Source organism: Gekko japonicus, unplaced genomic scaffold (assembly GCF_001447785.1).
Source record: "Gekko japonicus isolate JY-2015 unplaced genomic scaffold, Gekko_japonicus_V1.1 scaffold2589, whole genome shotgun sequence".
Taxonomy (NCBI): domain Eukaryota; kingdom Metazoa; phylum Chordata; class Lepidosauria; order Squamata; family Gekkonidae; genus Gekko; species Gekko japonicus.
The window spans coordinates 176,996-193,376 of NW_015160915.1; the positions used below are offsets into that span (position 1 = coordinate 176,996).

General features: G+C 47.6%; 1 protein-coding gene across 1 annotated transcript in view; it reads left to right on the top strand.

The window, feature by feature from the left end:
• Positions 1–10,618: 10,618 nt before the first annotated feature.
• LOC107121545 (E3 ubiquitin-protein ligase TRIM39-like) overlaps positions 10,619–16,381 on the top strand; it is a 19,961-nt gene continuing 14,198 nt past the window's right edge. Inside the window, exon 1 of the mRNA XM_015424469.1 lies at positions 10,619–11,048. Coding sequence (XP_015279955.1) covers positions 10,620–11,048 — 429 coding nt within the window. The 5' untranslated portion in view covers position 10,619. The remainder of the gene's footprint in view (positions 11,049–16,381) is intronic.

Sequence of the window (16,381 nt, forward strand, 5' to 3'; positions counted from 1 at the left end):
CAAGCATGGACGGCTTCAAGAGGGAATTAGATAAGCATATGGAGCAGAAGAATTCTCAGGCTGGGGCAAGTGATGCACTGGGGGGCAACAGTGGGAGGGCTCCTAGTGTCCTGGCCCCACTGTTGGACCTCCTGATGGCACCTGGTATTTTTGGCCACTGCATGGACTGGATGGGCCATTGGCCTGATCCAACATTGGCTTCTCTTATGTTCTTATGTCCATGGGCAGAGCTTGCACCACAAAACCATGCATCCTTGGCTTTCTTGGCCACCCCATACTCATCATCCATTCACATATATTGTCTATGGCCAGAGCTTGCAACATAAAAATCAAATGTCAACACTGTGGCATTGCCATGGTGTGAAAACATGCTTTTGAAGCACAGATCCTTATGGATCCTTAGGCTTGTAATGTTTGGTCACCCTGAACTCGCCATCAAATCACACATCATGTCCATGAGCACAAAATGAACCACAAAATCAACAGAGCACTGTCAAGCTACAAACACTGTATTAAATACTTTGATCCCAGTGGATCCTCCTGATTCTTGAATGGGCTCCACCAAAACACAGTGTAAGATCACACCAATGTCCATGGAATGACCCACAAAAAGAACCCCTGAAATGGTTCTACATTAGTGTGACACTGTATTAAAATGAGAAATCACATTCATGTCCAGCTTCCAACGTAAAGAATTGCACCTGGAACTTCCCGAGGGTTGCCAGCCTCCAGGTGGGGCCTGGAGATCTCCCGCTTTTACAACTGATCTCCAGCTGACAGGTCAGCTGCCCTGGAGAAAATGGCTGCTTTGAAGGGTGGACGAACTCTCTGGCATTGTACCCTGCTGAGGCCCCTCCCCTCCCCAAACCTCACCCTCTCCTGGATCCACCCTCAAGGTCTCCAGGTATTTCCCAACCCAGACCTGGCAACCCTAAACTTCCAATGCCACCAAGCTGCAAAAACATCCAAGGCAGAGATTGTCATGGTCTTATCTGTGAATGTAGAATATCAAACCCACTAGATGGAGATCACCAAATCATGAAGAATAAAAATCTGCCTCGTGTTGATTCAGCTTCAAATGATTTTGGGGAAAACGGTGGTGGTTGTTTTGGAAGTTTTTTTGTAATTATGAATGGAGGTTTAAACGCAAGCTTTTTGGCCAACAGATTTTGTCACTGCAAATTTCTAAATCGGGAGTCTCCAATGTGATGCCATGAGCACTATGGTGCCTGCTGGCACTTTTCCTGGTGCCCACCAAGTGTTTTTAGAAAGTGGGAGCAGGTGGCAAATTGTGCCCAGCATGGCTTCTGATTGGTTGTTGTACATTTGATTGGCTGTGCAGATTTCTAAAGATGTTGCTTTGGCAGCAGCTGCCACCAACAGTACAAGGATATTCACTGTGTGGCTGAAGGTAAGATGTGGCACCAATTTTCTTGCTGGCTTTGCCTCCAGCAGCAGCTGTTTTGTGGCAGCTGTTTTGTGGTTGCAGCAGCCACCATGCTATGTCAGAATTCCAAAGGTGCCCTCAGGCTCAAAAAGGTTGGAGACCCCTGTTCTAGGTGCTGTACCCTTGGCTCACCAAGTCTTGGAAAGCCCGCATGGTGTAGTGCTTGGAGGGCTGGATTAGGATCTAGGAGACTCGGGTTCAAATCCTCGCTCTGCCCTGGAAGCTCGCTGAGTGACCTTGGGCCAGTCACGCACTCTTAGCCTAATCTACCTCGCAGGGTTGTTGTGAGCATAAAATACAGGACAGGAGAAGGATATAAGCCCCTTGGCTTAAATTGGGGGAGAAAGGTGGTATATAAATGAAGCAAATAAAGTCAGTTGTGGGTACTGGCAAAATCTGATGCAATGTACTCCCATTTATTTGTAGAAGGTGGGGTATGGCTGGAGAACATATGATTGAGGACCACAGCGTTGCTTCGCTGCATATATGTAATGTGTGACTTCATGGAACACTCTGAGAGGAAAAAATGGCCAGTAGCAAGGGGCTGACTGTTCCCTAGGCATCGTTTCTCTGCTCAGAATTACAACTAATTGAGTCTTCATTAAAAAAAAATCAAGTAGTGTTGCATGATTTGCGGTTTCCCCATGAAAGAGTAAGCTGACCACACCTGCCTTCCATGCATCCATAACCACTACTTTTTTGTGCCACTATGGCCCCATCTAGATCCGTCTTTTACCCAGTCCTGTAAAAAAGGAAGTAACATAATGACTTTCTGCTGGATTTTTGTGCGCGTCAACCAATTGTTTTATCTGGTTTTTATTGTTATGTATGGCAATTGCCTCGTGTTAACTGCCCTGAGCCCATGAGGAACGGCGGGATATAAGTCAAATAAATAAATAAATTCGGTCATGGAGGGGTTATGCTAATAAAAACAAGCTTAGTTTAGAACCAATAAGGTATTGAGAAGATCTTCCCACCACAGATGGGGAAGGTCTATTCATAATGAGGTAACCTCTAGACGGACTATTGGCTGATCAATACTTTAGTGGTCGTACCTGCAGCAGAGACGTAGAAGGAGGGGTTTTTCTGGGGGGAGGGGAAATCTTCCTCCCTTTGTTCGGGAGTTGTTGGAAGAGAAAACACCACAAGGTAGACAAAACTGTGTAGATTAGAGAGTTTTGTTTAATGCCTGTTCTGGCGCATTCCGGCTTTTACCCTGTCCCGAAAATATGGAACTTTTGCACCTTTATTAACCCTTTCCAGGTCAAAATGCCTCCAGAACACCCTGGAATGGGCCAGAATGGGCAGGAAACAAACAATAGTACTGCAAAAAGTACTGGGATGGATTACAGGCACTCCAGAGCAATATTCTAGAATTGAAATTGTGGAACTCTCACACCTTTATTAACCCTTTCCAGTTTGAAATTACTCCGGAACACCTCAGAACAGGCCAGAACGGGCATTAAACAAATAGTACCACAAGAAAGAATGGGGTGTGTTAAAGGCACTCCAGAACAATATTTTGGAAATCCAAACGCAAACATACCTTACACTTATTAACCCATTCCGAGCCAAAATGCCTCCAGAACATCTAGGAACAGGCCAGAACGGGCATTAGACAAACAATAGTACCACAAGAAAGAATGGGGTGTGTTAAAGGCACTCCAGAACAATATTTTGGAAATCCAAACAAAGAAATATTGTGCACTTATTAACCCATTCTGGGCCAAAATGCCTCCGGAACACCTCAAAACAGGCCAGAACAGGTATTAAACAAACAATAGTACCGCAAGAAACTGTGGGATGCCTTAAAGGCAATCCAGAACAATATTTTGGAAATCCAAACAAAGAAATATTGTGCACTTATTAACCCATTCTGGGCCAAAACACCGCTGGAACACCTCAGAACAGGCCAGAACGGGCATTACACAAATAATAGCATCCCAAGAAACCATGGGATGCCTTAAAGGCACTCCAGAACAATACTGTGGAAATCCAAATGCAGAGATACTGTGCACTTATCAACCCATTCTGGGCCAAAATGCCTCCGGAACACCCAGGAACGGGCCAGAATGGGCATTAAACACAGAATAGTACCGCAAAAAGCATTGAGATGCATTACAGGCTGTGGCAAAACGGGGACCCGCCCTCAGCCCTGGGAGACTGAGGTGCTGTCCTGTGGCTCACAAGCCCCTGTTTGGCCTTCCCACCCTGCCTGGTGGGACTATTTCTTTATTAACGCTACCACCACTCACTGAATTAAGTTACCACCTTCCTTGAGGGACAGTGAGACCCCTCTGGCTAAATTCCCCACCTTGGGAAGTGGGAACCTCGATCTTTGGGTGCCCCCTGGAGAGTTTGCAACCCCTCAGATTTAGGCCCGTTTGTGTTCCCTGGCCTCCCTTTGCCCCTGGTAACATGCAAAGCAGGGGGGACTATGTGGTTAAGGCACACCAGGCTTTTTAAACTCAAAAAAGGAAGATTTATTTAACTATATACATATTGGGCACAGAAAATAAACACAGGCACTTCAACACAACTGGGGCTCTGAAAATAAACAGGATAAAAACGCAAGTCCTCTGTCCCTACCCACACACCCTCTCTACCTTGGTAGTGGATTGCTGCCTCAGGCCAGGATTTGCGTTTCCCCTCCTGTTGTGGAGAGAAACTCCAGCCCTCCTCCTCCACAGGACTGGCCACCAGCACTGCCACCCTCCTGGCTCCCCACCACGGTCAGTAGTGGCCTGGATTGCCCACGGAGTCTCCGGTGACAGGAGGCCCACCTGTGCTCTCACTGAAACCTGCCGTCCACGCAGAAGACCAGGCTGAGACTGACTCTTTTCCCCTCAGGAGCCAAAAAAACCCCTCTCACCTTGGCCCTGCCCCTGGGGTGTGTCCCTCTTTTCCCGCTTTTTCCCCTCAAGGCTACTGGGAAGTGTAGGCAGGGAGGTATGGCAGCTCCATTGTTCCCTATGGAGTACCCCCCCAAACGTAAGGAACTACCAGGCTGGCATCCATTTTAAGGCCCGGCAGCCATTTCGTCACACAGGAATTCCAGGAAAATATTCTAGAAGTGAAAATGTGGAGCTCTCGCACCTTCATTAACCCTTTCCAGGCCAAAATGCCTCTGGAACACCCCGGAACTGTTCCGAGGTGTTCCGGAGGTGTTTTGGCCTGGAACGGGTTAATAAGTGCACACTATTTCTGCATTTGGATTTCCAAAACATTGTTCTGGATTGCCTTTAAGACATCCCATGGTTTCTTGTGGTACGTGAGAGCCAGATTGGTGTAGTGGTTAAGTGTGTGGACTCTGATCTGGGAGAACCGGGTTTGATTCCCCACTCCTCCACTTGCACCTGCTGATGTGACCTTGGGTCAGTCACAAGCTCTGGCACAGCTGTCCTTGAAAAAGAGCAGTTTGTGTCAGAGTTCTCTCAGCCCCACCCACCTCACAGGGTGTCTGTTGTGGGGAGGGGAAGGGAAAGGACTTTGTAAGCCACTCTGAGACTCCAAGTGAAGGGCGGGGTATAAATCCAATCTCTTCTTCTTCTTCTTCTTCTTCTTCTTCTTCTTCTTCTTCTTCTTCTTCTTCTTCTTCTTCTTCTTCTTCTTCTTCTTCTACTATTCTTTAATACCTGTTCGGGCTTGTTCCGAGATATTCTGGAGGCATTTTGGCCTGGAAACGGTTAATAAAAATGTCGGAGTTCTGTGTTTTCACTTCTAGAATATTGTCCTGGAGTGCCTGTACTGCATGGCACTGTTTTTGTGCTACTATTGTTTAATACCCGTTCCAGCCTGTCCCGGGATGTTCTGTAGGCAATTTGGCCTGGAAAGGGTTAATAAAAGTGAGAGTTCCATGTTTTCACTTCTAAAATATCGTTCTGGAGTCTGGAAAGGGTTAATTAATGATAGTATGTTCTGTGTTTTCAGCTCTAGAATATTGTTTTGGTAATACATCCCAGTACTTTTTGCAGTACTACTGTTTGTTTAGTGCCCGTTCTGGGTCGTTCCGGAGGCATTTTGGCCTGGAAAGGGTTAATAAAAATGCGATAGTTCCCTATTTTCACTTCTAGACTATTGTTCTGGAGTGCCTGTAACGCATTCCAGTGCTTTTTACGGTACTATTGTGCGTTTAATGCCCTTCCAGACCCTTCCGCTTTTATCCTGTCCTGACAAATTAAAGGCGGAACTGTCAGCCAAGACAGAAAAGGGTAAAAGTCGGATCTAAACGGATCCTCATGAATTCATATGATTTCTGTACTGCAATGAAATAAAACTAGCATCATACTGTAGACCTTGTCTAAGACTATAGGAAGAACTACAAAAATCATGCCCCCACGAATTCGTGGCACCACAAAACTGCAAAAACATGGTTCCAAAGCACGGATCCTCATGGATCCTTATGATTCTTGCCCTGTGTCACCCCAAAACCACCATCAGATAATATGCCTCGTCCGTGACCAAAGCCTGCACCACAGAAATCACGGGGCCACGGTTCTGTGGCAACACCATGCAGCAAAAACATGGTTTTGCCCCACGGATCCTCACGGATCCTTATGATTTTTGCCTTGTGTCACCCCAAAACCACCATCAGATAATATGCCTCGTCCGTGACCAAAGCCTGCACCACAGAAATCACGGGGCCACGGTTCTGTGGCAACACCATGCAGCAAAAACATGGTTTTGCCCCACGGATCCTCACGGATCCTTATGATTTTTGCCTTGTGTCACCCCAAAACCACCATCAGATAATATGCCTCGTCCGTGACCAAAGCCTGCACCACAGAAATCACGGGGCCACGGTTCTGTGGCAACACCATGCAGCAAAAACATGGTTTTGCCCCACGGATCCTCACGGATCCTTATGATTTTTGCCTTGTGTCACCCCAAAACCACCATCAGATAATATGCCTCGTCCGTGACCAAAGCCTGCACCACAGAAATCACGGGGCCACGGTTCTGTGGCAACACCATGCAGCAAAAACATGGTTTTGCCCCACGGATCCTCACGGATCCTTATGATTTTTGCCTTGTGTCACCCCAAAACCACCATCAGATAATATGCCTCGTCCGTGACCAAAGCCTGCACCACAGAAATCACGGGGCCACGGTTCTGTGGCAACACCATGCAGCAAAAACATGGTTTTGCCCCACGGATCCTCACGGATCCTTATGATTTTTGCCTTGTGTCACCCCAAAACCACCATCAGATAATATGCCTCGTCCGTGACCAAAGCCTGCACCACAGAAATCACGGGGCCACGGTTCTGTGGCAACACCATGCAGCAAAAACATGGTTTTGCCCCACGGATCCTCACGGATCCTTATGATTTTTGCCTTGTGTCACCCCAAAACCACCATCAGATAATATGCCTCGTCCGTGACCAAAGCCTGCACCACAGAAATCACGGGGCCACGGTTCTGTGGCAACACCATGCAGCAAAAACATGGTTTTGCCCCACGGATCCTCACGGATCCTTATGATTTTTGCCTTGTGTCACCCCAAAACCACCATCAGATAATATGCCTCGTCCGTGACCAAAGCCTGCACCACAGAAATCACGGGGCCACGGTTCTGTGGCAACACCATGCAGCAAAAACATGGTTTTGCCCCACGGATCCTCACGGATCCTTATGATTTTTGCCTTGTGTCACCCCAAAACCACCATCAGATAATATGCCTCGTCCGTGACCAAAGCCTGCACCACAGAAATCACGGGGCCACGGTTCTGTGGCAACACCATGCAGCAAAAACATGGTTTTGCCCCACGGATCCTCACGGATCCTTATGATTTTTGCCTTGTGTCACCCCAAAACCACCATCAGATAATATGCCTCGTCCGTGACCAAAGCCTGCACCACAGAAATCACGGGGCCACGGTTCTGTGGCAACACCATGCAGCAAAAACATGGTTTTGCCCCACGGATCCTCACGGATCCTTATGATTTTTGCCTTGTGTCACCCCAAAACCACCATCAGATAATATGCCTCGTCCGTGACCAAAGCCTGCACCACAGAAATCACGGGGCCACGGTTCTGTGGCAACACCATGCAGCAAAAACATGGTTTTGCCCCACGGATCCTCACGGATCCTTATGATTTTTGCCTTGTGTCACCCCAAAACCACCATCAGATAATATGCCTCGTCCGTGACCAAAGCCTGCACCACAGAAATCACGGGGCCACGGTTCTGTGGCAACACCATGCAGCAAAAACATGGTTTTGCCCCACGGATCCTCACGGATCCTTATGATTTTTGCCTTGTGTCACCCCAAAACCACCATCAGATAATATGCCTCGTCCGTGACCAAAGCCTGCACCACAGAAATCACGGGGCCACGGTTCTGTGGCAACACCATGCAGCAAAAACATGGTTTTGCCCCACGGATCCTCACGGATCCTTATGATTTTTGCCTTGTGTCACCCCAAAACCACCATCAGATAATATGCCTCGTCCGTGACCAAAGCCTGCACCACAGAAATCACGGGGCCACGGTTCTGTGGCAACACCATGCAGCAAAAACATGGTTTTGCCCCACGGATCCTCACGGATCCTTATGATTTTTGCCTTGTGTCACCCCAAAACCACCATCAGATAATATGCCTCGTCCGTGACCAAAGCCTGCACCACAGAAATCACGGGGCCACGGTTCTGTGGCAACACCATGCAGCAAAAACATGGTTTTGCCCCACGGATCCTCACGGATCCTTATGATTTTTGCCTTGTGTCACCCCAAAACCACCATCAGATAATATGCCTCGTCCGTGACCAAAGCCTGCACCACAGAAATCACGGGGCCACGGTTCTGTGGCAACACCATGCAGCAAAAACATGGTTTTGCCCCACGGATCCTCACGGATCCTTATGATTTTTGCCTTGTGTCACCCCAAAACCACCATCAGATAATATGCCTCGTCCGTGACCAAAGCCTGCACCACAGAAATCACGGGGCCACGGTTCTGTGGCAACACCATGCAGCAAAAACATGGTTTTGCCCCACGGATCCTCACGGATCCTTATGATTTTTGCCTTGTGTCACCCCAAAACCACCATCAGATAATATGCCTCGTCCGTGACCAAAGCCTGCACCACAGAAATCACGGGGCCACGGTTCTGTGGCAACACCATGCAGCAAAAACATGGTTTTGCCCCACGGATCCTCACGGATCCTTATGATTTTTGCCTTGTGTCACCCCAAAACCACCATCAGATAATATGCCTCGTCCGTGACCAAAGCCTGCACCACAGAAATCACGGGGCCACGGTTCTGTGGCAACACCATGCAGCAAAAACATGGTTTTGCCCCACGGATCCTCACGGATCCTTATGATTTTTGCCTTGTGTCACCCCAAAACCACCATCAGATAATATGCCTCGTCCGTGACCAAAGCCTGCACCACAGAAATCACGGGGCCACGGTTCTGTGGCAACACCATGCAGCAAAAACATGGTTTTGCCCCACGGATCCTCACGGATCCTTATGATTTTTGCCTTGTGTCACCCCAAAACCACCATCAGATAATATGCCTCGTCCGTGACCAAAGCCTGCACCACAGAAATCACGGGGCCACGGTTCTGTGGCAACACCATGCAGCAAAAACATGGTTTTGCCCCACGGATCCTCACGGATCCTTATGATTTTTGCCTTGTGTCACCCCAAAACCACCATCAGATAATATGCCTCGTCCGTGACCAAAGCCTGCACCACAGAAATCACGGGGCCACGGTTCTGTGGCAACACCATGCAGCAAAAACATGGTTTTGCCCCACGGATCCTCACGGATCCTTATGATTTTTGCCTTGTGTCACCCCAAAACCACCATCAGATAATATGCCTCGTCCGTGACCAAAGCCTGCACCACAGAAATCACGGGGCCACGGTTCTGTGGCAACACCATGCAGCAAAAACATGGTTTTGACGCACGGATCCTTATGATTTTTGCACTGTGATCCTTATGATTTTTGCACTGTGACGCACGGATCCTCACGGATCCTTATGATTTTTGCACTGTGAAAAAAAAAAGGATCCGTGCTTTGGAACCATGTTTTTGCAGTTTTGTGGTGCCACGAATTCGTGGGGGCATGATTTTTGTAGTTCTTCCTATAGTCTTAGACATGGTCTACACTGCAGTATGATGCTGGTTTTATTTCATTGCAGTACAGAAATCATATGAATTCATGAGGATCCGACCTTTGGAATCATGTTTTTGCGCTGTTCTGGTGCCACGAATCCGTGGGATAGTGATTTCTATGGTGCCCCCTATAGACTAACACATGGCCTACGATATGATGGTGGTTTGATTTCCTTTCAGTGTAAAAATCATATGAATTCACTCCGTTTAGATCCGACTTTTACCCAGACCCAGCAAAGACGGTTCAGACCAATTTCCCACAAGCAGCTGCACTCCCTCGCGCTTCCCCATTGCATTCCTCAATTTCCCACTATTTGCTGCACGGCCGCATTTTGACCCAGCCGCAGCATCCCCCGATTTCCCCCCTTCGCGATCTCATGTCCAGGAAGGGACCCCCCCCCCCCCGCCGCTTCAAATTGAAAAAAATGAAAAAAGCGTCTTGAAATTGATAAAAATGAAACTTCGTGGCTTTCTACTGGGTTTTTGTGCACGTGTCAAACCGTTTTTCATGAAGGGGTTAAACTGTTCCTTGGTTGGGTATGCTAATGAAGGCAAGCTTAGCGCTGAGGACCAATAAGACACTGAGACGATCCTCCCGCCACAGGCGGGGAAGGTCTATTCGTATTCACGTGACCTCTAGCCTGACCACTGGCCGGTCAGTACTGTGATGGTCACACCTGCTATCTGGCACCTACACAGAAGGAGGAGTTTTTCGGGGGGGCCGGGGGGGGGAGGTCTTCCTCCCTTTGTCCTGGAGTCGTTAGAAGACTCCACGCTTGAAAATGGTGTCGATTAGCAAATTTATTTTCTCTTCTTCTTCCATGTAATCCGTTCCCTGGTTTTCCTAGTAAAGTCGTTCTTAGAACTGAACGCGCGCGGCCCTGCATCTCTTTTCTTTTTGCTGCTGCACGAATACTCTGCGCGCGGGAAGTCGTCTCCAGGAAGGGAAACCCCCGACCAGTGCCTCGGCTTGGAAGTAATAGAAACGGAAGTCGAAGCTTCCGGAGTGTGTGTGTCGAAGCTTCCTCTTGGGCGGCCATGGCCAGTGGGGGTCCCGTCCGAGAGCTCTGCGAGGAAGTCACCTGTCCCATCTGCCTGGAGTACTTCAGGGACCCGGTGACGATTGCCGAATGCGGCCACAATTTCTGCCGGGCCTGCCTGACCTGCAGCTGGGGGGAGTCGGGGGGCGAGGCATCCTGCCCCCAGTGCAGAGGAAAGGCTCAGGAGGGAAACCTCCGGCCGAATCGGCAGCTGGCAAACATCGTGGAAATAGCCCAAAAACTCAGCCTCCAGGTGGAAGAAGCCAGGAAGGAAGAAGCCCGGGAGAGAATCTGCGAGAAACACCGGGAGCCCCTCAAGCTGTTCTGCCAAACTGATGAGATCCTGGTCTGTATGATCTGTGATAAATCCAAGGAGCACAAAAGTCATGAGGTGATTCCAGCTAAGGAGGCTGCCCAGGAATACAAGGTAAGAAACGGTGTGGATCGTCCTGGTGTTTCTCTGTGGATTTGCTCCTCCAAGTCCTGTGCTTTAGCTAAGATGGCCAGGGCTACCTCTATACTGCAGTAACTAGTGTGTGCCCAATGGTCTACTAGCAGCTATGTTTTGAGCAAAATAATAGAGGGGGGGGTGAACAAGTGAAAACAGCAACAGTACAAAGAGTCTGAAAATCATACCATTAGTGCCTGGTGATTGCAGAGGAAAGCCCCCAAATATCCACATTTATGAGCACTGTTGCATTCAGGCTTCATAGTATCAAGCACTGGATGGAATTGTCTGTGTATCTCCCATAGCCTTCTTATTTATTTGTTTGTTTATTTGTTTATGCTATTTATCTCACAGGGACTCAAGGTGGAGAGCTCATAGTGAGTCAGTACAATCAAGGAAGAGCACATTCAGTAACCAACATATTAGGATTTTAAAAGTCTGGAACTACCAGAAAGAACGGAAGCATAGCCTAGGTATTCACATGACACTTTAAGTGGCACAGAAATTACATAAATGGGAACCTAATTACAATAAGCTGTACATGACAACATAGAACAGATCCAGGTAGTCAGCCGTGTTCCTGATATGACACCTCATCCACCTCAGAAAGTGCTGTTAAGTGGTCTCCATGCCTGGGAGGAGAGGATGGAGATTCTCGATTTGCTTCCCATAATTAGAAAAGACTCCTTCAGATATTTATCTACTATTCGAACATATTTATTGCTTTACAGCTGTTGACCTTATAACCTTAGCTTGTTATTTTGGACTTTGCATATCTTAAACACCACCATGTTACATGTTAATTTCCCTGTCTATAAGTTTGAACCTTACACACCATTCCAATGTATTTGAAAAAGTGTGCCTTGCACACGAAAGCTCATACCTTGAATAAACCTTTGTTGGTCTTAAAGGTGCCGCTGGACTCTAAATTTGTTCTAGCATAGAACAGAGTCTCTGATCATTTATCTAAGCTATAAGAAGGCTATGGGAGATACACAGACAATTCTATCCAGTGCTTGATACTATAAAACTTGAATGCAACAGTGCTCATAAATGTGGATACTTAGGGGGCTTTTCTCAGCAATATAAAACCAGGTCAGCCATATCCAAGTAAGAGGCCATTTTTGGGGCTAGGCTGAGAAAGATTTTTTCTTCAGTTTGGATCCAAGTCTGCCTATGAGAATAAATGTGTGTGTGAGAGTAACAAGCTCGGGGCTATCATTGCCTTGCAGCCTAACCTACCTTGCAGGCTTGTTGTGAGGATAAAATGGAGGGAGGGGAAAGCCATTTTTTTTGCCACCCTAAATTCCACGGAGGAAAGGCAGGATAAAAATGCATTAAAGTAACAAACAGGTAAAGGAAAGAGAGGGATGGGAGGTCCTTGAATGAGGAAGAATGAGAGATATAAATCTCATGGGAGGAAATCTCAGTGGCTCAGTGGGAAGGGCACTGCAGTGGGGAAGAAGGGGTTCAGGTCACTGTGAAGGTAATGGAAGTGTCACTTTGGCAAGGTCTAGCTTGCTGCAGTAACTTTTAGGGCTTCTGGGGGGGGGGGACCAAAGAATTCCCAGGGCCCAATTCAGCTGGCGGGCCCCTGAAGCCAATTTCAAGCTTCCTTCAGAATGCACCCCACTTTGACTTCTAATGCAGTGCTGTACTGAAACCACTAGGGGAGCACAGAAAGTATCAAGCTCTGCTTTCTGCAAAGTTTACTCCAAGGAGGCAAACACTTGCCCATCCTGCTAAACCCATCTACCAAGTCAGAATTGCAGCAAGGCCAGAGCAGCCAGCACAGCTCCCGGCTACTAGAGTCATTGGCAGGCTGCAGACTCCTAACAAGGTTGTTGCTGCCAGAAAGTTTCCCTGTTCCTTTCCTTCCACCCAGCTCATAGTCTATCTGCTCCGCTGGATCTTCCCTGTTAGTATGTTATTAAAAGGAAAACAACCTTTCCTCTTTTCTTAATTTCTCTTCTCCTTTTCCACACTTTTCTCCATTTTACTCTCGTCCTTTCATGATATGCCTTCATTCCTCCCTTGTAATTCCTTCCGCCTTATTTGTCAGTCTTGTTCTCAGTGCCTCATTCCTATCCTACAGGGCACAAAATACAGTCCTTTTTACAGTTGCCAAGGTGCCTGGAGAGAAATGTCATGTCCCTTTAGTAAGTCATTTACCACCCATGATGGGAGCCCAGGGAGTGAGGGTGGCATGGTATAGCCAAGGGGTGGCCAAACATGCTTAATGTAAGAGCTGCATAGAATGAAAGTCAAATGCTTGAGAGCCTCAAGACATGAACAGATATTACACACACGTTTTAATTGAAAAAAAATATGTGTTTGCTTTTTATTAACATTTAAATGAGACTGACAAAAATAAAAACAAAAGGGGTAAAAATAGATATTGATAAATAGATGGGGGAACGAGTAGGAGGAAGGAAGGAAGAGAAAGAAAGAAAGAAAGAAAGAAAGAAAGAAAGAAAGAAAGAAAGAAAGAAAGAAAAGATGGGAGAGGAAAGAAGGAAGAGAAAGGTGGAACGAATGAAAGAGGTGGGAAGAAAGAAGGGGAGAGAGAGAAACAAAAAAAAGCAAATTGATGGGGGAGGGAGAGGTGGAAAGTAAGCAACTCTAACTTTAAATGTGTCCTCCAAGGCCCCCCAGCCCCCATGTCAGCCGGCTTGGAGAAGAGATTTAAAGAGACAAATGCCTTCTCCAAGCCGGTCAGTTGGGGGGGGGGGCCTTTGAGAATGCATTTAAAGCTAAAGTTGCTTTCTTTCTTTGTTCCCCCTCCCCCCACATACACGCACATCAAGCCTACCCAGGGAGGGGAACACTGGATGAGGAAGGGAAGACTGATCGGGGAGGCATGCCTCCCCTTCACTTCCCCAGCCACATCCTGCCGGGAGCTGCACAGTATGTGTGAAAGAGCCGCATGCGGCTCCCGAGCCACAGTTTGGCCACCCCTGGTATAGCCTGATCTCATCAGAACTTGGGAGCTAAGCAGGGTCAGCCCCCTGGTTAGTACTTGGATGGGAGATCTCCAAGAAAGACAGCAGACAGAGGCAAATGGCAAACCACCTCTGCTTTTCACTTGCTTTGGGAGCCCCTTGCTGGGGTCCCCGTAAGTCAGCTGCCACTTGAGCGTCCAGGTGGGAATCATCCCTGCGTGTCTGAACCATGCAGAGCAAGCCCTCCTTCTTAGACCAAAGGAACAGGAGGTGGGGACAGAGTCATGTGATGTGTCTCCACTCCCCAAATAACCCCACCAACGCTCCCGGCTGGCAACGCTAGCCATTCCTCCATGGCAAAGCATGAGCTTTTTAAATTTTGGAGCTCCCAAGTGAGTCCCCGGGCGTTGCCCACTTTAGCTTCAGCAAGGATGGCAGCGACCCGAACCCATTCGTCTTCCCAGACCCTGCAGAAGCCTCCAGAACATCCGATTTGACTTTCTAAGGCTCAGTTCCATCCAATGCTGGTGATTCCGTGAACAGGAGTTTCCTCCTTGCAGGGGTTCCGAATGAGGCTGCAGCAGGAGGGGAGATTACGCCAGGGCACCATTGGGGTTCTGACACAGGGCTGTGGGTGCAATCACAAAAGAGCTGCCCCAAGAGGTGGAGCCGCACAAGGAAGCCGAAGTGTGAGGAGAAGAGGGGTAAATTAAAAAAAATACCCTGTGACAAAGACGATTGAGAGAAACCGTGGTGGCAGCTGCCACTGAAACAGAGCTATGTTAATCAGCACAACCAATCAAATCTTCAGTGGCAAATCAGAAGCCCTGCTGGACTGAAGCCCCACCTACTTTCTGTAAATATTGGCAGGCCCCCCAAGAAAGTCAGCGGGGGGTGCCCATGGTGTCCACCCATGATGGGACCATGTTGGGGAGCCCTAGGTTGAGACTTCCCCCTGCACCATTTTCCAAGTATGAATTCAGGGCAAGTAGCCGCTTCCCAGGGCAGTGTGAGATTAGGAAGAACACTGAAAGTCTTTCTGTTTGTGGCTTTGCTCAGAGTAGGGGTCCCAACTCCATGTGAGAAAATTTTCAGGGAACAAAAACTCTGGGATCTCTGTTCACAGTGGCTAGTCGAGCCGTATGCATGAAGGAGAGTGATAGTCTTCACAGCCATCCCTGTCAGCGGGACCAGATGTGGGGAGAGGAAGCTTGCCTCTCCCTAGCAACACCCGAATCATGGACCTTTTCATTCCCATTGTTTTTTTTTCTTTTTCTTTTTGAAAAGTTTTTTACTTTCATACAGACATACAATCACAAAAAGACACACACAAAAACATACATAAAATGGAGGGAAGTGTAGGTATTACAGAAGTCTCTTTGTTATGGTAACTAGTAGTTGAAATCTAATTACATATTTTAGCCTAGTAAAATACGATAGTTTAAAAAGTCTGCCACATTTGTTTGTTTTTTAAAGTAGTAGAATATCTCAAAGTGTAAGAAGGAGTATATATTTCAGTTCATTTGATGTAGTCTCCAAACCATGCATAAAATGTGTTCCATGTATTGTGAAATTTCTGTTCCTGAAGTCCTTTTAAAAATAAAGTAATTTATCCATTTCTGCTGTTTCCAGTGTTTTAGTTATAACTTCTTGTTTTTCGGATGTTTCTTCTTTTCTCCAATATTTGTGGAATGAGCTGAAAAGTTGCTGTCCTCACCAGACCTTGGGAGAGCCCACCTTCCTACTCTTCTAAAATGGCCTCCACTCTCTTATGTTTGGCATTTTCTAGAGAGAAAGCCTTGGGAATGCTCTGAACAAATCCCGTGAGACCTGACTAAAACACCGTGTGGGTTAATCCTGACCACAGATGGATCAAGTAGCCCTTTCAGTCTAATCGTAGGACATAATGGGATATGGAAGGTCTCCACAGTACCTCAAAGGAGAAACAACGCCTTACATGGGAGATTCATGTCCAGATCTCTCAAAGCTTCCTTCCCATGATACTACCACAGTCAGTTTTTCACTCTTTCCCCTTGCCCCTTTTTCTTAATGGAATTTGCCTCTCCTACAACAATGCAGCTCTCAGCCACAGCTGAGGGGAAATACAGTCAACATATAGAGCAAGGGTCCCCAACATGGTGCTCGTGGGCACTACGGTGCTCAGAAACCCATTTCTTGGTGCCCCACCAGTGTTTGTAGAAGGTAGGTGGGGGCAGGTGGGCCTCTTGCCTCGCAGGACTTCTGATTGGCCACTGAAGCTCCAACGGACTAGGCAGATGGAAATAACATTATTTCAGCAGCAGCTGCCACCAAGGTAAATGTTTCATTCTCTCTCACACCTCTTTCCCAGTTTCCCAGTGTCTTTCTGAA